We start from the raw sequence: 22,167 nt of genomic DNA, 5'->3' as shown, positions 1-22,167 counted from the left end.
GTCATATGCAGCAATGCTCAGCTAAGATTATTCATGCCGTGTTCATCTGTATGAGCTGAGCCCACCGTCGCTCATATTGATGAGCAGGGTGGCGTGTAGTAGTCACTTTATTTACATGGCAACAAACACACACAGGAAGGGACATTAATGAAGCCCCTGTGAGACTAGCAGCACAGAATTGAGATAATTTAGAGCATGTGGGCTGCTTTTCTTCTGCGTTCCTTCTTGTATTCTGCACTTCTCCTATTTGTTTTTAGGGCGACGGGGTGATTCAGAGAAAAGGTCGGGAGAGGGTGGCTGAGGAGGAGAGAACTGAGGGAGAGAGTGAGCAGGGAGGAGGAGAGGTTATTTTGGAGTCTCTAAACTGTAATCACCACCTACAGCTGCTTCCTCCCAGGTGCCCCGACTGGACACGAACAGAGAGAGAGGGAGGGAGAAGAAAAGAAGCGAGAACAGAAAGAGAAACTGTCTCTCCACATCAATGTGAGACTCTCATGGAGTCTATGTGTTAGCATTTTTCCTGTTTAAAATTAAGCCAGAATTTTCATCTGTCACTTGATTACCAAAACACAGTGGTAATGTTGTTTCCACAGCAGTCATGTGTAACCTGCTCATGTCTTTTCTTGCAGACGAGGGGAAGTTTTATCTTGAGAGAAGGAGGAAGTTGAGGAGGCCATCAGAGCGCTGACACTACACTTCCAGTACCTGCCAGAGGAGACAGGATGGTGACTCCTTTAGAGGAAGCTAGACTGGCTGTGTGTCATACCAGACAGCATGTGACTTGCGCAAAAACAGCAGATGACCAACAGGTGAGACCAGATGACCAGCAGGGATTGATCTATGTGGCAACCTGGTCCACACATTACGTTAATCATTTACTCCCACTGCATATATTTGACTGAAAATAAATGAAATAGTATGTGGAGTACATAACACACTGTAACAGAGGCACAGAGGAAAAGTATTAATTCCACAGTGCAGTAGTGCCATGGAAGTGTGTGTCTCGGTCAATATTGGCAGATTTACTCAGTGAATTGCAGAATAACTGTAATTAAATGTCATCCGTAAAATTTCCTTTTAGATGACTGAAAGTTATATATAACATATAACATTTGTATTTGACTATTTTTACATTATCATTGCATGGAGCTATGAATGAATATGGCATTTACACAATACTGCCACCTAATTTCAAGAATTTCCTTAGTACTTCCGTACTACCCCTCAAGGCTGAACTAGGTCAATCTGATAACCTAACACTGTTATTTCATCAGCTCACACATCCAACAACCACGTAATGAACTAATGAGGGCGGACTTATATACAAGCGGCCTTATTGTCCTATCAAAACAAGCAGTAACCTGTCTTCCTGTTCCGATACGGAGGAGCAAATATCATCAGCATCAGCTCATCACAACACAAGATGTATTCTACAAAACAACAGTACATGAAATACACAAAGTACAACAAATGTATAACTGCTAATTTCCCACAGTGCCTCACATCTCCAATGATGCATGTTTTAGAAATCATGTGGCACGAACACAATCATTCATCCGGCCAGAAGCCGCACCCACAGAGCTAAAGGTGTTGCTGTGTTAAGCGTCTGAGGCCAGAAAACACATCATACAACGGTTCACTTGCGCTATAGCAAAACTTTCCACATGTACACCAAGCGTCTTGTCTTCAAATAAAAACCCCTCCATATGGAGGGTTGCGGCTGCGTCCCTGTAAGTCATCCATGGCAGCCTCCCATTATTGTCCAATAAAAGCAGCTGGCGCCATGTGAGCTGTTCATGTCACCACCAACAGCTACACTGTCTGCTGCATTTCCAGCAAGCGGACAGTGACATGGTGGAAGCACCAACAAATATGGATTAATAATACCACTAAAGAGAATACACAACTGCTCTAACACAGACCAGATTACAGTGTAGATAAAGAGAGATGGGGTTAGAATACCTAAAAGACAAATGAAATCAACAATGCATTCTCATGTATAATGTAGAGACGGCAATCAGCCTTAGTGTTTAACACTGAATTGCCAGCACAGACTGGGTATCCTGCACTAAAGGAAAAATATGTGAAAAGCTCAAACCTATATGACTCATTACGATGAACAGTTTTCTTGTGTGACAATATTTTCCATTCTACTAAGAGAAACACGTACTCGCACTTAAATGCCAGAGCACAGGCACACACCCCACAACACTATCAACCCCTTCATGCATAAATATAAACAACAGCTATGATAAAAAAGAGCAACACAGAAAAACCAACGAAGGTTAATCGTGCAACGTTGTCATCCTGTTAAAACCAGCGTTCCGAGCCTGGCCAAGCAAACCTGGCTGATAAGCACAGCGGTGGCACCAAAGCCTACAGATTATAGATTACCATCAAATCAGTCCATGCACTGCTGCAATGGATAGGCAACTGCTTTGTTAATGAAATTAATCAAATACCCCAGCCTTCCCCGCTTCCCAACCGCGCTGTGCTAGTTGTACAGTTTGCAGCCTCTCTTGGCCCGTCACTCTCCTCAGCCATCAGCCGTGTGAGGATTACAGGGGAAATCCTGACCTTCTCCACCTGTCTGTAACGCCACTGCTCACTTTAAATGGATCCTTCCAAGCTAATTGGCTGGATTACTACTTAGGTGCTCACCCAGCACCCCGCCCAACTCCAATACCTATAGGAAGTCAATGATCATAATTTTTTATCAATTGATTGAGATGCAGCCTATGCAATGCTGAGAGGGGTTTGGGGGAGAAAGAGAAAGGGTGTGGTACAGTCCACAGGAAATGCTGATATTCTGACCTGCCCAGCACAACACCACAACCCCTCCCTACTCCCTAAAAATCCCAACAGCCGGCAGAAATTCTCACTCCTGTCCGTCTCCCTGCTGGAGTCACTGGCGTAGCACTTTCCTCCATTTTCATCGGCATTCTTAACCTTTATCTCACTCCTCTCCTCCCATCGTCTGTTGTCCGCTCTTTATCTCTCCTTAATTTTCCCTTTTCACGACCAGGCTCCTCACGATAAAACAAGGTTGTAAACGTGGGAGATGGTGATATTGTTTGGTCTGTGTCATGTGTGTGTTTGTGTGTGTGTGTGTGTGTACTCTACCTAAGCTTACATCCTGGGGAATATTTTGGCACACTGCCAGCTAAATGGCACTAGGTATGTGTGTGCTCTATGTGACTGTGTGTAGAATTGCTTTTGTGTTTTTGTTCCTCTGTTTTTTATAGGCCAAGATGATTGCCAGTTCTCTCAAATGAGGAATTCGTGGATTTTACCACCATTTTTATTCCACATTGAACAACCAGCATGGGAACGAATTTAATAAACATGAAAACAATTATAAATGTAGACTTATAGGATGACAGGATTCTGAATTCAATACAGAGCAGGTTGAGTGCTCACTGTTAGAGTTGTGTGTGCAACAACAATTATACATCTGCACTGTTGTGTCTTCATATAGCATCGCCATGTTGCCTGTCTCTCATGTATCAGGAGTGACCCTGCATGCATATTTCATTCACACCCACCCATTAGTTATGTATGGAGGACTAGGTAGGTACACTTGCACTGCAGCCGTTTGTCTTTCTAATGGAGGGGGAAACAGCAGCAGCTACAGGGAGAGAACAAGTCTCATGCTCCTTTAATGGGAATGAATAAAGGATGAGTCGAAGCTCAGACACCAGGTTAAGATGCTGTTTAGCACCTCTGGCCCAGCGCCCAGTGTTCAAGGCTGGGACGGAAGGGAGGGAGTGATGATAGAGAGAGGATAAAGAAGACATCAGGTTGAGCTAGCAAGTTTTGGAATAGATTTGTAGTCAGAAGTATCAATGTTTCCTATTAGGCAGCGTCGCATCATCTGATGTGCTCTGCCATAGCTTTATAATGATTCAACTTTTTTTCACAATTCTCATTATAGCATAAAAGATCCGAAAACGTAGGTCTAAGAAGATGACCCGTAACCAAACATGTCGAATTCCGAAGCTGTTATTTTATACACCAAAAATTCCAGCAAACTAGGTAGGGACCCTGAGAAAGCAGAAAAAGCTACTTGTTGACACTGAGTCTGGTTCCAAACGCCTCTGTAGACCTCTTCTCTTTGATCCACCTTAGAAGAAAATGAAAGGCACTAGAAGAAAGAAAAAAAGCGAAGCAGGGAGGAGCAGGGACCTGGGAGGGGGGATGAAAAGCAGGGCCTTTGACAAATTCCTGGTAACTTTAGGGAGGAGGTTGAGAAGGGACTGCCAGGCCATCTCATCTTAATCAACTACTCTGTCGAAACCATTGGTCGCCACTGCGGAATAAGAAAGCAGAACCCACTGTGGGAACGGCAATGGTGCCAGTCTGCTTCCTCAGACTGAGCCGTAATGGCTGCCACCTGCCCTCGGTTATAGCAACCAGAAAGACCTCATGGCAGCAGCTGGCAGCACCTGTGCTCAACAGTCACGTCACCACATCAAAACAAGCTTGAAGGATTGCATGTCTACTTGGGGTGGAGCTGAAGGGCGCCTGAACAAGCCACAGAGGAAAAGGTGCTTTTCAAGATGCATGAACTGGGACCAGTGGAAAGAAGACTATAGGTTCAGTAGGCCAACAACAAAACCTATCTTTAGCTGTGTACCGTCAGTGTCGATGGCTTTTCAGGAGCTAACCAAACACATAAAAGATGATGGAGATACACGGTACACACAATAGTCGTTTTTACTCTTTTTCCACACCGAAAAACCTGCAAAGCTGTGTGAACACTTTTAAGCTTTCAAACTCCAGGGAGTATTTGAGGAGCTGTGGGTGATGGCTGGTGCCATGTGACATGGTGTGAGTGCATCTTATTTTAGAGTGAGAGGTTGAGATAAGGTGTTAAAAGGAGGGGAGGGAGAGGAATGCTGAGCTGTCCTTGTGAGCCTCGATGTAATCTCCCCTCCCAGGTTAAATTCTTTGATTACAGCTGCTGCCAACTAATGGTCAAAGAAAATGCGCTTTATGGCATTTGTCCTGATCCAGACCATTTAACCTCAGATGTACTCCATATCAAACCGCAAAGATATACCCTGTAATGTCTGCCCTTCTGTCTGAGTGATCCTGTCACCTCTAAAAGCACTCTCTCGCTCTCTGTCCTCCCTGTCTTCTCTCTCCTCTCTCTATCTGTGCCCCACGCAGCAGTTTATTTAGCTGCCATGTTTACATTCCTGTTCAGTCAGCCTCTCCCAGGGGAGGATGACTGGATCTGAGCACTGTGGCCGAGCCGCTCTCTCTCTCTCTCTCTCTCTCTCTCTCTCTCTCTCTCTCTCTCTCTCTCTCTCTCTCTCTCTGTCTGTCTCTGTCTCTCTCTCTCTCTCTCTCTCTCTCTCTCTCTCTCTCTCTCTCTCTCTCTCGCTCTGTCAGTTACACAACAGCTACTACAGATAGTAGTGACTGACACATGCAGGCCTTCAGTCAAGACTTTGGGCTCTCTGCTCTGCTTACAAAATTGTCAAAATAAGCTAGGTTCAACTAAGTCCAAGTATGCAAGATGAGAAACTTGTGAAATCACCAGTACAGCATCGATCAGAAACCCTGTCTCTCTGCCTTGGCAGCAATTTTTTTATTTTTATGGAAACAAAGATAAATGGGTTGTCCGCCCTCAGTTGTCCTGCTCGGGCTAAGTAACGGTGACAATGGGCGGGGCCAGAAGAGGCTAATTGGATGGAGCTATAGGACGTCCTGAGCGCTCAGGTCCCCGGCACTTCACTGGCCTCATCATTAGACTGACTGGCTCCTGTGGCCTCCGGCGGAGTGCTGTCTGCACGCCCTAATGACCGCTGACTCACTCAGCACGCAGCATCGCCGCCACATTAGTCCAGCCCAGAATAGCCCCAAATAAAGAGAGATGAGAGGGGAGGGTGGATGTTGGGCGCCCATACACTCTTGTAAGGCATCATTCTAGACTACTTACATAGTTGTGTGCAGCTCGATTCTAAACCATTCTGTGTTGCACTTATTGCATCTGGTCTATACTATTTAATTCATTTTAGTACAAATTCAGACTCTATTTTAATAACTTTGGTGGTTAACTCCCCCGCATGTGTAATTGCTATGATACTACGGGTTAATACTGGACTTAAGTATTTAAGTTTCATTATAATGAACGATTTTTTAGGGGAGCCACTGTCAAACAAAAAGTTTGTGTGTTAGTGGACCAGGACAAGGACAGAGCAAATTTACCGATGTGAATGAGTGTCAATTGACAATTGACAATAGAGTTAATATGATTTAAATATTCAAGATTAAGAATAAACGCTGAGGGGGTTTAGACATGATATCAAACTTCAGAAGTAACAATAATTATGAGAATATAGACATAGACTGACAACCATTGATAAGTTATGATACTGACTTTAAAGTTTGACATTTTGGGCCATATGCTTATTTCACTTCCATGCAGAGAGTAAAATTAGATTATTGATATTAATCTTATGTGTGTACAGTACGTATGAAGTTACCGCCAGCAGGCAGCTAGCTTAGCATAGCTTGAGGCCTAGAAACAGAAGTGGCTGCAAGCTGTAGCCTCAGATTTTGCAAACAGACATGATAGTGAGCGAGAAGAAGAAGCCAAACAAGCATTTATTTCCCAAAACAAAAAATGTAAGGGATAGAGCAGAGCACAAATGAGAGGCTGAGCACAGAAAATGAAACACTGAGTGGAACAATATGAAGCCTGGCTCACCAGAAGACCATGGGTTAAATAGGCTGTAAATCTCACATGATGGCAGGACAGAGGACTGCTCTGTATTTAACTGACCATGGGGGGCAGGAGGATGTGAGAGGGAGGGATGGAAACAGGAGGAGTTTTGTACTGTTGTCTCTCCAAAGAGAAGATAAATCAGCAACAAACCTCCACAACCCAACAAGCTAGGAAGGTGGGAAGATCCAACTAATTTGAATAATAAAAATGTAAATAATGATACAAAGAGGAGTTGTAGTTTTATTTTTCTGAGTGGTCGCTCAGAAAAAAAGCAGTTTACTCCGCTCACATTGCCACTGATAGTGAGCTGCTAGCTGCTGTACAGACTAGTAAAAAGTTAGTTAGCCCAACTAGCATTGTTAGCATAGCAGTGCCCTGCTCTGTGCAGTCCAGAGACTGTATAAAAAGTAAGGAGTAGCTGCTGTGTTTTGGGTTTAATATTGTCATGGTGGACAGCTGATGTTTAGAGTGTTCCTGTGAAAGACGCTATAGCACGGAAAACTGATGAAAGTGAGCATGTCCACCTTGGTGTCACGTCTATCACTGCCAACTGGGGCTGATAAATACCTACTGCCTACCAGAGTCATGACCCGGGAATGAAAGCCAATTGTACCCCTTCACACTGAAGACAAAAGCCAGATGTGAGTGGGTGTTTTTGTCCCGTGTGAAAGGGGCTGAAGGGAGACAGGGGGGAGACAGAGAAAGAGTGGGAGAGAGACAGAGAGAGGACACATCTGCTTGGGATTTCACCTTCTGTCAGGACCGAGAAAGCGAGGTGGAGCGAGCGTAAGGGAGACACAGCTTCAACAACAGAGTGCAGTATCAGCCAAAAATACTCCTCCTTACAAGTCTATACTGTGTATCGATCACCTCTGTGGCTTATGCAACATCACCACCTCAGTATACAATGATGGTGAAATCCATGTGTGCGAGCGGAGGGTGTGCACAGCAACCTGCTTGCCCTGTAGAGATGGAAGAGTAAACTCCTCATGTGTGCCACAGGGTCCTTAAATCAAACTGCACAATGTGAACTAATGGCCTGGAAACACTGGGAGAACTGAGCTCGCATAGACCCATATATAGAGACAGACAGGAGGAGAGAGTACAAAGGAGGCAGGAGGAGATGGCGGGACCAGGCGTGTTGAATGTTTCTGAGAAGGCCTCAACAATGGAATTGACTTAGTGATGAGAAGAATCCTGCATTTATAAATCTAGAGGAGATGTAGAGCGACATAGAGCTGAGGCTGAGGGCCAGGTTAGGAAAAACCAAGAAACAGAGAGGAGCCACGATGTGAGCGAGACACTTCTGAGCGAGATTCAATCACCTGTACTCTTCATCTTCCAACCCTCCTCTCCTCACCTGCTCCTTCTTTTCCTCCCCTCTTTGTCCACCATCAACTCCTCCCCCTCTTCCTCGCCTGAAACCCAACGCAGCACTATTTCCACTGGGACTCTGATGTGAGCCCGGAGACAGCCAACCTTAATCGATAGTGCCAGGTTGCCAAGACAACCTTGATTTCCTGTCGCTGTTTTTGCCGAGCGCTGGTGATTGTGCCGGGTGTCCGTTGCACCTGCCGCCCTCTCCCCCCTCCTCCTCCTCCGTCTCCTCCTTTACTGTCTCATCAAGCGCTCCTTATCCCTTTCCCTCCCTCCCTTACTCCTGCCCTCCTCACGCCGTATAGCCGCCATAGACAAAAAGCGAGGACAGATATACAAAGGCAAAATGGATTAGACCCCAGAGGTTAAGTTTCAACAATCAAAACACAATATGGAATGTGAGGCCGCATACACAAACACACAGAGAGACAAGCATGCTCACACACTTTGAACAAACACACAGACACACACACACCCTGCCATCCCTAACAAAAGCAAGCTGTGACAGCTATCATATCTACCTAAGAGGGTGATGTCATTGCACCTGGGGAGCATTTACTATCAGGTCCTCTCTCTCTCTCGCTCTCTCTCTCTCTCACACACCCTCACCTCCTCTCTCTCTCTAGGAGGGGCTGGCACCTCCTGTTTTTTTTTCATTAATGGAGAGCTCATTAATCGTGTCTGATAACGAGGATGTGGGACAGGAACATGATTAAGGGGCTCTCTCTCCTTTAGCTTGGCGCCCTTGGGGATAAACAGCCTAGGGTGGGTGTGTGTACGTGTGTTTCTTGTGTGGGCCGCATGTTAAAGCAGGTAAAGGACATACACCCACTGCTATCTCGAGGACATCTGTGGGATAGGGTGCCACATGCTTTTACTTTTAAATGATTATAGTAACAATCATAATCCCTTGTATCCCACTTAGAATAGTACCCATGCTCTTCCCCTAAAGATATCACTGTGTTCATGCTGGATTCCTTTAAAGCCACATCTGCCATGTCAAAATATGAATATACCGTGCTTTTGTGGTGACAATATTTTTGTGCTTTATCTTGTAATTTGTCAATTCAACAGTGTGTCAAACTGAAATGGAGTCATATCACTTATTACTTGAGTGAACAATATGTATGCCCCACTGGGACTGATATTTCAGCGTCGAGCATGCTGTAAACTATGAAATTGTTGATTGCAAGTTAAGAGAGTTAGGTGTGTGTATGTGTGTGTGTGCGTGTGTGTGTTTGTGAAAATGTTTGCCGGAATTCCCCTGATTTGTTTGAGTCACGATTAATCTGTTTCAGTCTTAAATGTCACTGAAGCGCCCATAACCACATTCACTGAGTTACAAGAGTTAATGGCAACCTTAACTGTGAAGGGACACTGAGATACAGGGGCATTATTACAGATGAGTAATAATGTGATTGAATGCGGAAACTACCGAGGATAAAATAATAATAATAAAATGTTTCTGTCTTCCCAACTCGGACCTGACCCACAACTGTAATGGGCATGACTGATCCACTTACACAACAGTATGTGATGACGTCTCAGTCAAAGAACAGAGATCAGTCACATACACAGGGGCTTTGTAATTTAGTTTTACACACACATTAAATCCAATCTGTCTGGACCAGCACCCTAATCCCCTCTCCATGACCATGGAGGCAAGCAGACAGTAATCCTCCATTTTTGTGTATTAATAGCCAGAGTCTCAGAGGGGGCATCTCTCTATATCATGATGTATGTTTTATTAGTTGGTTAATCTGCCTGTCGATCAAAGGACCTGGTCCATTTAAACTTGGGTTTTAATAAAAACACAGTCAGCCCTGCCTGAGGGATAAGCTCCCCAAGGACAAGGGGACAGGCATCCTGGGATTCAAACGACTCATCATAAACAATAAACAGCTTTACATCAATGTTATCTGTCAAAGGGCAATACAATTATTATATGGTATACCGGCCTTGGCTTGTGTTCATTCCAAAGAGGAGGGCCAGATGAAGGGTGACCCAAATGTAAGCCATAATGCTCTTTTCAATCAACTCTAATGTTGTTTCCGAGTGTACGTCAGCATCATTGACTGCGTGTGTCTGTAATAATCTAAATTGCCCTGAGAAATCCTCCCTGTCCCCCTGAGGAGTGTGCTCGCAGGACGCCCGGGAGGAGCAGATCTGGTTTAGGTGCCGTTCCATGTCAGCAGGCAGGGCCGGCGGAGTGAAGGAGAACGAAGAAGGTGAGATTCCTTTGGATCTGAATCACGTCGGAGTCGTCTCCTCGCCTCTCAGCCCGTCTAGACGCTGTGTCACTTCCACACCCCGGACATCTGCCCCGATTCAATAGATTTATCAGACAGCCATTCGATTAAAAGGGCACTGCTTTAAATTAGCTGACCGGTCGGGTAGTAATGTAGGTATGCAGGACAGGAGGGCCATTACGTCCTACAGGTCACTGTCCCTTCTGCCTACCAATGGTCCTCAGTCACAAGGAGCACAGGGAAAACTGAAATCATTTTAACTATACCAGCTGTGGTCAACTAGTGATGCAATTAAACTTGTACATTTGTAAAATGTACACATCTGGTCAGGAGAGAGAAAGAGAGAGAATGAGAGGCACCCTATGGAGATGTGAGGTTTTTTTCTGAGATCTGTTGATTAGATGGAAAGGATAGAGGGAAGCACAGAAAAAGCAATGGAAGCATTTCAGAGACAGTTCATAGTCAGGTCAGATTTCAGGTGGAGGCCAGGAATGCACTCACTCACTACACTTAACACACGGAGCCACACAGAGACACAAATAACATGGTCTTCCAATGGACCGCATCCAGGCCATGTGACTCTCATGGGGTAATCTCACGGGAGCATCCCCCACCCCTGATCTCCCTGATGGACTGTAACAACAGGAAGTCAGCTCGGCCTGCTACATCACACCAAACCACACCTACAGATAACTGCTCCCTCTCTCTCAAACGCACAGTGTACTAAAAGAAAAAAGTAGGGTAAAAAAGAAAACGTTCACAACCACGCAGAAAGACACGAATCTCCAGCTTCCTTGCACCATATCAGCCTTCCTCCTCATTTATGCTTTGCGTTCACAGAGGCCATTTATCGGTTATCATAGTTAAGTCTGAATTTAATCCCTCTAAAAGTGTGCTGTGTGTCACTGAAGAATTGATGGCACGGTGCCCGCTGCTGCTGGCATTGGTGGCGCGCGAGACGCGCTGCAGCCTGGCACTGAAACAAGGACAGCCCAGGGCTGGCAGGGGTGGAGGTGGGGCGAGCTTTTCAGTGACTGAATAGCCCTTGTTTATCTAGGTCCCTCTGGGAAGTCAGGACACTGCAGTGAATAGGGGCCAGTTAGCAGTGATAGCATAATAAGACCGGGTGGATGGGGTGGGGGGCGGGGGTCATTGAAATTCAACGCAGACCACTGTCAAGACAAACCACCCTTGCCAGCTGTAGCAGCAACTCAAAAGAGCATCGAGGGGTTTCTAAGACTGAGATTTTGATTAACAACACAGCATTCTGGTACCAACAAGCTTTAATGTACCATTGCTTAATTGTCAGAAATACTTGAGGTAAATTGCCAGAAGTTATCTTTCAGAGGATAGAATTGCTTCAACACAGCTGAACAAAAGAGACACACAAAGTGTCAAATTTGAGTCAAAAAGCCCCTCAGACGGGTGACAAAGACATGACAAACAGGGCCTTGTCTTTAGGCCTGTGTGTCATACTGTGCCCAGGCAGAGGTTGCTAGGAGCACGGGGTAGCCACCAAGAGGACACATGAGCCGTTTTCAGACATGCAAACTGCAGAAAGTATGCAGAATTGCTTTGCCGTTCACATTTGAAGAACGTAGCAGGAGATTCTCCTCTCAGACACATCCACAAACAACACAGGAATCTCCGGCGCATTCAGGTGAGGGGTGGCTCAGCAGGCGGAGGCGGAATATAACATATAACTTCCGCTGCTGATACCACATATTTTTGTTTAGAGTACATTGACATCAGCGTCTGGGCTTATCAGCAGCAGCTCCATTGACATCTTTGTCTGTGTCGTCACCACTATTTCATACTGATGTATTTGTAGTCTTTTATTTTTTTCGGTTTTGTGTCTGTTTCGTGTGAGAAATGTCCTCAACTTTCCCCTTCACTGACAGTGAATCCTCGGGAGGATCTCGTGATGCAGGAGAAACTCAGAGTATGTCAAGAGCTTCTCCCCCTGACATTTGCGTTCTCACATGCAGCCCCTTTCAGTGTTTATTGCATGTCTGAAAGCAGCTAAGCAGTTTTCCTTAACCCTATTTCCAATTCTGTCCTGGATAGTGAGGTGCACAGTACAAAGAAGGGACCATTCATTCCTGGGCTCAACCTGGGCAAACTCTTTTTGAAAAGGAACGCTATTTATCTTTGCACTTGTTGGGTGAAACAGTTGGGGCGGTATCTTAGCAATGATTCTTTCTCCAGGTTTGTGGCCTCTGTAGCCCCTGATTAGGAGCCTTAAATAGGCTGCCACAGGTGCTGGGGGGCCAGGGCGGGCGAAGGAGGACGTGGGGGTGGCCTGGATGGGAGCAGGGTCGCAGGAAGCCTCTTGTTTTCACAGAGATAAAGGGGCTTTCAGGTTGCATCCTGGGCCGTAATCTCGCACACACTTCCTGGTTTTGTTCCCGGTGAGGCAAGAGAAAATGACAAACTAACCTTCGCCCAGAGTGGCTGATCGATAGCTTCTGATGAGACAGGATGTGCGCCTGCCACTGGTGGATTTGACAAGCATAAAATGACAAAGACACAGCATGGGTTTTTATTCGGAGCTGTGTTCATTAATAGCCCTTGATTTATGGGTTCATTTATTTTCCGAGTGCTGGTTCATTACTGATGATGATTATAGAAGTGTGAATATAATTTCTCTCCTGACCTCTTCATTTGCTTTTAGAGCACGATTAACATTGTTCCAAGCTCTTACATCCTAATTACAAAAAAGGTAACACTCCCTTCCTTCAACTTCAAGTTCCTCCTTAACCAGTCACTTAGCGCTGGCCTTGTGTTTAAAAAGATCCATTTACCAGAAATTTGCATGAAAGGGGTTTATTGAAAAGTTGGCATTGAGGAAAGCACACCAACTTCAGAGGAAAAAGAGACATTCACCTTCACAAAAAGAGAAGAAGCTCACATTCCTCCTCTTTTCTCTGCACTCACATTTTCTCTTTCTATTCTGAACATGTCCTTCTTGAGAAGGCCAGCGTTTGACCGTGAGCCACACCCTGTTCTCCTGCCAGAGGAAACGTTCAATCTCTGCCTCCCTGGCTCACCCTGCCTATACTTCTGGCTCTCTCATACTTTTGTCAGGTGTTATTTATGAGTGCTGTATAGCCGGGTTGCTGCATGCCTACAGCACCTGCCGCAGTTGGAGAATCAGAGCCAAAGCAGCTGCCAGAGAAAGGAATGAGAGAAAGAAAGACGAGAGCAGAGAGGAAAGAATACATGGGACTCTGGAAGGGGCCAAAGAGCGAGACGCTTTGTGAGAAAGATGATGGGGCGAGCGCATGTGGCTCTTGTTGATTTTGTAAGAGCACTGGCGAGCGAGCTGACGCGTCACGCAGCAAATGATGGGCGTTATGATGGGAGCAGTAGGACAAAACAAACAAACAAGTGATGAGCAAGTGCTAATTAATGATGTTGTTCAATTCGAACATGATCAATTAAAGGGCACGCTTCATTGAGTTGCGGGGGCAAAGCTCCAGGCATCAGTGTTACAAGAGAGGGGGGTAGGGGCTCCTGTCAGCATGAGTAAGAAGGCAGATGCATGATCGCCTGGTTATGGAGATATCTACTCCCTTCTCTTCACTACACACACACACACACACACACACAATATATCCACATTACACACACACAGACGCACTAATTAACGGAACATGCTTGGGGAGGCTCTGGTATGTTTTAACTGTAAACACCTGAACATTGGCTGCAGTGGAGCTGAGCCAGGACAGGTGGGCTGAGACAGGTCATAAGTCACTGGCTTGATTCCAGTTCCCAGAGTTATAGAGACCACGAGTCAAAAGAACTGCACAATGTACTTTGAGCATAGTGGTTTGGGGTATATATATTTGCTTATAAAAAGGCAACTTTTGTTTTACAAAATATCTCTGTCCAGAAAGAACAAAAAAATCACTGCTGATGCTCAAACAAGCATGCCGGGCCAGTATGTGGCGATGAAGTTTCCATCAATGATCGGTCAAATAATAAGAAAGTTGTGAGCATGCTCAGTACGCTTATTCTTCTTTGGCTGTAGTAACTTCAAAAACAAAACCATTTCAGCTCCAGTTTATTTCAGCCTATATATTTTTATCTTTATATCTTTACATTTCCCTTTGTTTTGTCAACTCATCCAAGACTTTTCTGGCACACGACTCAAAGCTTCAGTAAAGCTGTGACGTCATTGTTTCCCAAACATTCTCATTTATCATGTACACATGGATACACCGAAACTGGAGTGTTCGGAAACCTACACCTAGAAGGGCTTTCGTAAAATCTCTGTTGTAGTGGCGAGAGGCCAAGAAGGTTGTATCCGTATTTATGTGGACAGGGCATAAATCTATAGTTTGGTCAGCAAGAGCAAGAACACAATCCCAACCCATAACTCTATTGTAAAGACCATCAAATCTAAAAGGTTAAGTGTGACACTAACTATGTGTTAAAGCAACACACAGGTGGTAGAAGTAAGAAACATATGGAGTGATGCGACAAGGGAATAAAGTGTTCATTCACTGACAGGTATTTCTCAAACAGAGGCCAGGCCTGTTGGGTCTCTTAAGGGAGGAACTTGATGAAACCACATGATTTCAGACTCAACAGAAATGCATGAAAACAAAACACCAGCATTGTTAGGAAATACAGAGCATTCCTATACTGCAATTACCCTCGGGACACAAAGAAAAACACCTTTATACCTCTGTTTTAATCTGTGTATTGCTGTAAAGATGCTTCATTAATTCAATTCATGTTACACATAAAGGTATCCCTATGTTCTTCATCCTCTGTTCATGCAATTTTTGTATTTTTCTATCTGAAGGACATAATGTAGCGCCTTCTTCAGTAATAGTCAATGAATGTGTCTGCGCTCGGTTGCCCCCTTGGGTTCAAATAATGTCTATGGGTTAAATGGGGCGATGCGGATGCTCCATGCCCCCCCTCTTCTGCCCTCCCTCTGTTTTCAGCCTGGCCATTCTCATCTCATTAATCCAGTGTTGATGTTTATCCATGATGACATCCAGAATAGCGGCCGGCCTTCTTTCGGACTAACAAACAGGGTGACTAAGGTTTTTTTTTGTTGCAGGAGCTGTCACAGTGCTAGCCTAGCTTAGCTACCTCAACCCACATGCTTGGGGGACGGAGGGCCACTCCATTTGTTAGTCACTGTGGCCCTCGGGACGACTGGAATCAGTGTGTGAATATGAATGCATACCCCCTCAGGAGGGCCATTATCAGTTCTGTGTGCTATGGAGAGGAAAATCAATATGATCATCATAACGGTCTGGCGAAGAGCCAGCCACTCGGCTGTGTTCAAAGCACAATACACGGCAGCGGATTACTCCTCATCTGATGTCATCTAATATCATCCCTGTAGACAGAAACACTGTGGGACTATAATAAGGTCAAGCACGTTGAAAAGGGACTACACCTCCAGCATTTACAGCATGTCACATAGGAAGACAACAAAATAAAAGGATGACTAACTGACAGTCAAAGTGGTCTGAGTTTTTGCCACAAACACAAGCTTGCGCAAGTGCCCCTCACTGGGCCCGCCTTCTGCTTATTCTGTGAGTCCAGTCTTTTTCATTAACTGCTCCACTGAGGACCACAAGAAGGGGAGGGGATAGATGGGCGGGAAGGGAGAGAAGAGGAGGCAGTGGTGATGATGGGGGAGCAAGGAGGGGGGACACAGACCCAAAGGGACCTGAAGAGCAGCCACCAAATACATGATTAAAAACACACATCAACAGACAGCGCTGGGCACAGTGAACACAACATTTACCTGCACCAGGGCGGCAATTTAGAGGTAATCTCTCCCTCTAGTATACACACTACTAGATAATATTATATCTAACCCCCACACCTGTAGGGAGACCAAGTGGAGAAGAAAAGAAAAGGAGGAGGAGAGTTCATAAGGTTGAAGTCATCTTGCAAACGCACCTGTCTGCCCATGACTCAGTGCTTTGGAGTCAGTAGAGGAGGGCAGAGGAGGCTTTTCTGCTCAGCTAGTTTACACGACAGACTCAACTGAGCTCTCCTCCCTTCACTCTCCTGCAACAGATACCTGCCTACACCATTTTTCTGTTTTGGTATCAGTGTTTAGGTTCAAGGCCGTCGCACAAACACAACTCACTTAGGAACAACAAGCACGTTGTGTCGCATGACCGCAGCAGCTCTGGTTACTACAGTAGCAAAACGATCTCTCGTGCAGACAAGAGGCGGCGCGGGCTGCTACTCCGGGGGGGGGGGGGGGGGGGGGGGCAGGGGGGCCCGTTTTGCTGTAGAGCAACGGTTTTGTTTTTGTTCAGTTCACTGAGCTGACACGTCGCTACAAGCTCCCACCGCCTCATCCCTGTGCTACCCCCCCCCCCCCCCCCCCCCCCTTTTATTCACCCCGCAAACGCAGCCACTCTAGATGGGTTTTTCCTTTCAGAGACAGTGTCGCCGATCTATGGATGGCTGCGTCATCATCGGCTGGGGAAGCCTCCAGGCACGCACACCCAATCACATTGTCCTGTCATGCAGATGGACCCCTCTTGGCCCAAGCTGGGGATTCAGGGAAACTCCTGCCTGCTGTGCCAAATTAAGCCCTCAGCCTGACATTAAAAACAGCACACTGGGTATAGCACACATTGCCACTTTAAAATACACGGGACAGAAATGCCACGGGGATGCATCAGTGTTAACGTTGTGGCGAGCGAGCGTGACGCAGATGTAAGCTACATTTCTAAGACAAAAATGTCACAGAGAGTGCTGCGACGCAGGCTCTTGAGAGCCCGAGGGCCGCGTGAGAGAGGGATTTGATGAATTCTGTGAACGTTCCACAGATTCCTCCCTCGCAAGGACCTTTGGGAAAAGAATGGGTCATATGCAAATGGCATGCACAGTATGGAGGAGAAGTTTCCCACAAGCCTAGTGTGAAAAGGGCTCTCCCTCCCCATGCCGGGCCCGCTGAATGGGCCTTTTCTTCTGCCACTGAAAGTGTATGAGGTAGAGCAGGCAAACTGCAAAGGTAACTAGGCTCTTTCTCCTCAGGCTTTCTCACTAAAGCCTGAACACACAATGGTTCATTTAAGCATTCAGCCACACAAACCCCAATAAAGCACATCCAAGCGCAGTTAAGGGGGTTACTGAAACTGACTCTGGGTTTAAAACCCCTTCTTTACCTTTTTATAGGCTAATGCTCTCAGCCTCCATGGGAGCAGCTAATCATTAAGCTGCCTTAACAGAGGTGGGAGTGTGGGTGTACATCACATAAGTTTGATGGTCAGATGAGGACAGGTCTCTTCCCACCCCGATGGATGTGGAGGGATGAGCCTGAGCCGAGAGCAAAACTTTTTTCCACATGGGTAATAAAAAGAAAGGTTGTTAACTTCACCTGTGCAGCGTCTAAAATTTGTAATGGTCAATTTTTGCTGATGTATGTCCGCAGCATACCATACACCTTCTCTGACCCGTAGGTCCATATACAGGTCTGTGAGATAGCTGCCATCTGTGTCAGGCTTTTCATCCACCAGCACCAGTCCCACAGTTGTCACCTGTTGTAAAGTTCTTTAGTCACCTCGGCCATTTCGCACCAACTCCCTCCATCCCCCCCTTTTCGACTCCACAGGGAACATGGAGCCCACGGTTTCAGGGGTCAGAGAGGAGTGGGTGGAGAGAAGAAGGGAGCGGAGAAAAAGCTACACCCCCCCTCTCTCCCCAGCTCCTCTCTTCCCCTTTTATTGAACAGGCTTAAACACAAACACAATTGGACATGCCGAAAGCCTCACAATGGCACAGGGGGGGAAAGTGAAGTCATACTCTCGGCACGCATGGGTGCCTAGGTCAGGGGGCAATCAAAGGCACCCCTGGCTACTGTGTCTTAACCCCCCGAAATAAAGGACCGGCTCTGGAAGGAGGAGTGACAGAGAGACAGAGAAAGAGAGAGAGAGAGAGAGAGAGAGCGAGAGAGAGAGAGAGAGAGAGAGAGAGCAGAGGCGGAGGGGATTTTCTTCTTACTTGGCACTTTCAAATGAAGCTGCTGAGGAAGTTTGTGAAGGGCAGTGAGATAAATGAAAAAAAATAAATGTCCTCCTCTGCTAAACTCTTCACACAACAGGGGGAGGACCTTTTAAATGTAAACAGATGTTTAAAGAACTGAAGTGGCATGTGGACGAGCCGAGACAATCCCCACCTCCTCCTAGAACCCAAAACATGGCTTGTTCCACCAAACAAACTGTAGCTATCACTATAACACTATCAGTTTTGCTACATGTGGTCATATTCTGTAGTTTCTAGACAGGGTGAGTGAGGCCAGGGGCACTTAGTTTAGTAAAGTATAGTTTTACCAGGCCAATAAACATGCTCTTCAACATTACATGAGTTGTTGCCAAGTGCCAAGCCCAAAACCTCATTTTCCTTAGTTGCTGCATGATTCATTAAGGTGCACGTGTTACACGAAATAGAGACAGAGAAGGGGGGATATGGAGGGAGAGAGAAAAGAGAAAAGTCAGATGATGGGGATGAGACCAATGACATTTTGTGATTATGTCAAATAAATATAATTATTTGCTGCCTGCGTGAGCGCTTGTTTCAAAAGTGACTCCTAACACTGTCCGGAAAACACTGACTCCAGCACCGGAGCTCGGGTACAAAGCTGTCCCACGACAGCCCTGTTTATTTTTGCAAAGAATGTTAATACCGGGTGCATTCCTCTGTTCCCCAAATTGCTGTGTTAAATTACCGTTGCGCGGAACGACTTCTATTCCTAAGGGGAGCTGACTGGGTAGGAGCGTCAAAGGAGGCCTCAGTATCACACCGATTGCAAACACCTGTCATCCTGCGGGCTGTTAACACCTCTCTGTTTACAGCGGGGAATGGAGCTCACCTTGATGTCAGCTCCCCCTGCTAGCCCGGGACACGGCAGAGCCACTGGCCATAACAAGCCGGACACAACCTGAGGGCTCCCTTAATTATACGGAGCCCTAACACTGGCTGGCTAAATTTTTTTTTTTCACCATATAAGTAGTGAGTGATTTGTGTTGCAAAACCAAGGCTGTGAGGACATTACAGCGCCAGCCTTCAATTGAATGTTAGAGAGGAGTTCTCAAAACACAAGAGAGGTTGATTTACATGACAGATCAGCTGCTTTGTCAGACGGGAGGACTTCAAAGCACGACTTCACTGCCCTTAGAAGCAAATGGAGCTTAAGTGAAAAGGGAACACATCTGTTAAGATACAGATGTGACTTTGAATATCAATAGGGCTGAGTCATTTGTTACAATAGTTTAGTAAAAGTCAGTTAAGTTAGAGAGGAAAATAAATCTGCATTTTAAAAGTGGATGTCCTGATGTATCTCCAGATTAGTAAACAAGACTTCCTTTTTTCTAACGAGGCAGAGAAACATTCACACCTTGACAGCAGGACCGTTAGTTGAGGTGTGGTGCTTGGGCATGTGAAGCAGCGCACACGCACTCCAGGGACAACAACGCAAGGAATGACAGAAACGAAATAACGGTGAAGAGCATTGGACTGCATCAAAAAAGAGGACAAAACATGTCACTCTTCAAATCAATCTCAGATAATCCACACGACACCTAAGCGGCACCAGAGCACACATTTGGACGCATTTAGCCTCCCACGGATCCGACTGTTTTTAGCACCACAGAAACTATCTGCTTCTTCCCTTTTTAAATTCTACAGGCTCGTTTAAAAAAAGAAGACAAAAAAAGAATAACACCGAATTCCCAGCATTGCCCCAGTTCCTTAAAGCAACACGGGGAGGCACAAACACACGTGCATGGCTGAGTTTGATGGATGGCACATTTTGTCAGGGCCACCTTACTTTCTCGATGTAATAATTCGTCTATAATGAAAATAGGTTAAATTCAAGACAATGCGGTAAAAACAACTCGAAAAAGTCCTTTGAACATCAAAGTCCTCAAGCCAAGTGAGCGTTTTCAGATAGGAAGAATGTGGCGACAAAGTATCCGGGGCTGAAGAGAATTTTACTGGTTACTTCGGAACCACGTAAATAATATTTTCACGGCATAATTAGGTGCGTGAAACCCCGAATATGAAAATAATTAAAACACATGAAAGAAATTGTTTATAAAAAATGCTATTGATTCTACAGATTCAGTTGAGATAAAAGGGAAGTGGAAATACAAATAATAAGAACTAAAAGAGACAAAGTGAGTGTTTGAGGTTCGATCGCGACCTCAGTCCTGCGAGAAATCAGGATTCCCAGCGCGCGACAGGAGAGGATCCGCTGTCCTTATATGGGCTGCACGCGCTCGCCCTGCTCACACAAACAGCGCGTGAGATGTCCCTCGTTCCCCCGGAACCTCCGCGAGCAGCGAGCACATCCATGTTTCGTCTGAGCTCCTCGCCGACACCTTCACCGACACACACACACCCCGAGTTCAGCCACTGAACCCGGACACCGTGAAGCGACTGGGGGCCGGAACACTGTCACAATAAGTTGGGAGGGCGACGGGCGAGGGGAGTCGCTCAGGACGTGATCAACACAACAACTCGTATCTGTCCACTGCCTCAAAACACTGTGACAATGTCGTCGTTCACGTGAAACGAACACGAAGCCGAGAATTAAAACAGGCAAACAGGTTTAGTCAGCGCTCAGCAACAGTGTCCCGGTCGCTACCTGCTGCCTCCGAGCACAAGAAAGAAGCCGAACAATAGTTTTACATCTCCTTCAAAAACACACCAATGATTCCCAGAAGCTCGTTTGACTGAAGCAGAATTATATCTAATGTGTTTTCCAACTCGAAGTGTTAAAAACAACCAGTCCGTCGAGGTCCGCAATAACAAGCAGGGGAGCCTCGTTTCCCCCAACGAAACAGGTCCGTGTCCGGTGGTGGGCTTAAAAAAAAAGTGGACATAATGGGAGTAAATCAATGAAAGCGGGCTGAATAAAGAGGTGTAAAGTGTGTGCGGGTGGATAAAGGTGGAGTGGAGGCAGAAACAGGTCCGGGGATAGCGGGGTGAGGTGCGTATAACGGTCCCCGGTGCAGCGGACCGCTAGGCGGAGGGAGAGACGCGACAGCAGGTATAACGGTGCACCGCACAGGCGCTCACTACTTCCACTGCACTTTCTGCGACTGGAAACTCGACTCTCCCGCCGCCAAACTTTTCGCTGAAATTCACCGGTGGTCCCACGGACCGTCTCCCGGAGACAGCGGCTCCTCCGTGGAAGTACTTTTTTTTTTTTTTTTTACTCACCGCTGTTCCTCCTCGGGTTCGCCTGCTTTCTGCGCTTACACCTGGGGCCATCCGCCATGATCCTTTCGTTGTGTCTAAATGCTGCCGGAGAGTCACCTCCTCTCTCACCCCTCTCCCCCCCACCCCCTCTCTCTACCTCCCTGCCTCCCTCCCCCTTCACCTCCCCTTCTCCGCACCTGGTTTACGACACTCCGCTTTACGACATCACCTTCCCGCACCTCCCCGACCCTCGCTGCTGCCAGCACCGCTCATCCTGGATCCTGGAAGTGAGAGGGATGGTGACTGCGTGTTGTTATTGTACCTGGACAGCCTGCTAGTAATGTGTCCGGTGTTTCAACCACCGTAAGATGTTTGATTCTTCATGTTATGATTAAAGGTGCTGCTCTAGGTGATTCTTGTTAACAACACATCAAACTACCAACCGTACTTCTTTCACTTTATTTACCTGATCACAATGTGTGAAATGTCATTTGTCTCACTTTTGGACAAAAATATGTTTCAAATTTCGGAGAAATTTAAATTATGTTGAAATTGTAAAATAATTATAATAATGATGATGATAAAAAAAGTATGAGACAAATTGTGATT

The 22,167-nt window shown here is 46.1% G+C and overlaps 1 protein-coding gene across 1 annotated transcript in view; it reads right to left on the bottom strand.

Annotated features, from left to right (window-relative positions):
- Positions 1–21,673, bottom strand: part of zeb1b (zinc finger E-box binding homeobox 1b) — a 49,266-nt gene extending 27,593 nt beyond the window's left edge. Inside the window, exon 1 of the mRNA XM_062379450.1 lies at positions 21,580–21,673. Coding sequence (XP_062235434.1) covers positions 21,580–21,637 — 58 coding nt within the window. The 5' untranslated portion in view covers positions 21,638–21,673. The remainder of the gene's footprint in view (positions 1–21,579) is intronic.
- Between the last annotated feature and the right edge of the window lie 494 nt (positions 21,674–22,167).

This window comes from Platichthys flesus, chromosome 21 (assembly GCF_949316205.1).
Source record: "Platichthys flesus chromosome 21, fPlaFle2.1, whole genome shotgun sequence".
NCBI lineage: Eukaryota > Metazoa > Chordata > Actinopteri > Pleuronectiformes > Pleuronectidae > Platichthys > Platichthys flesus.
This window is presented reverse-complemented; position numbering and strand designations above follow the sequence as displayed.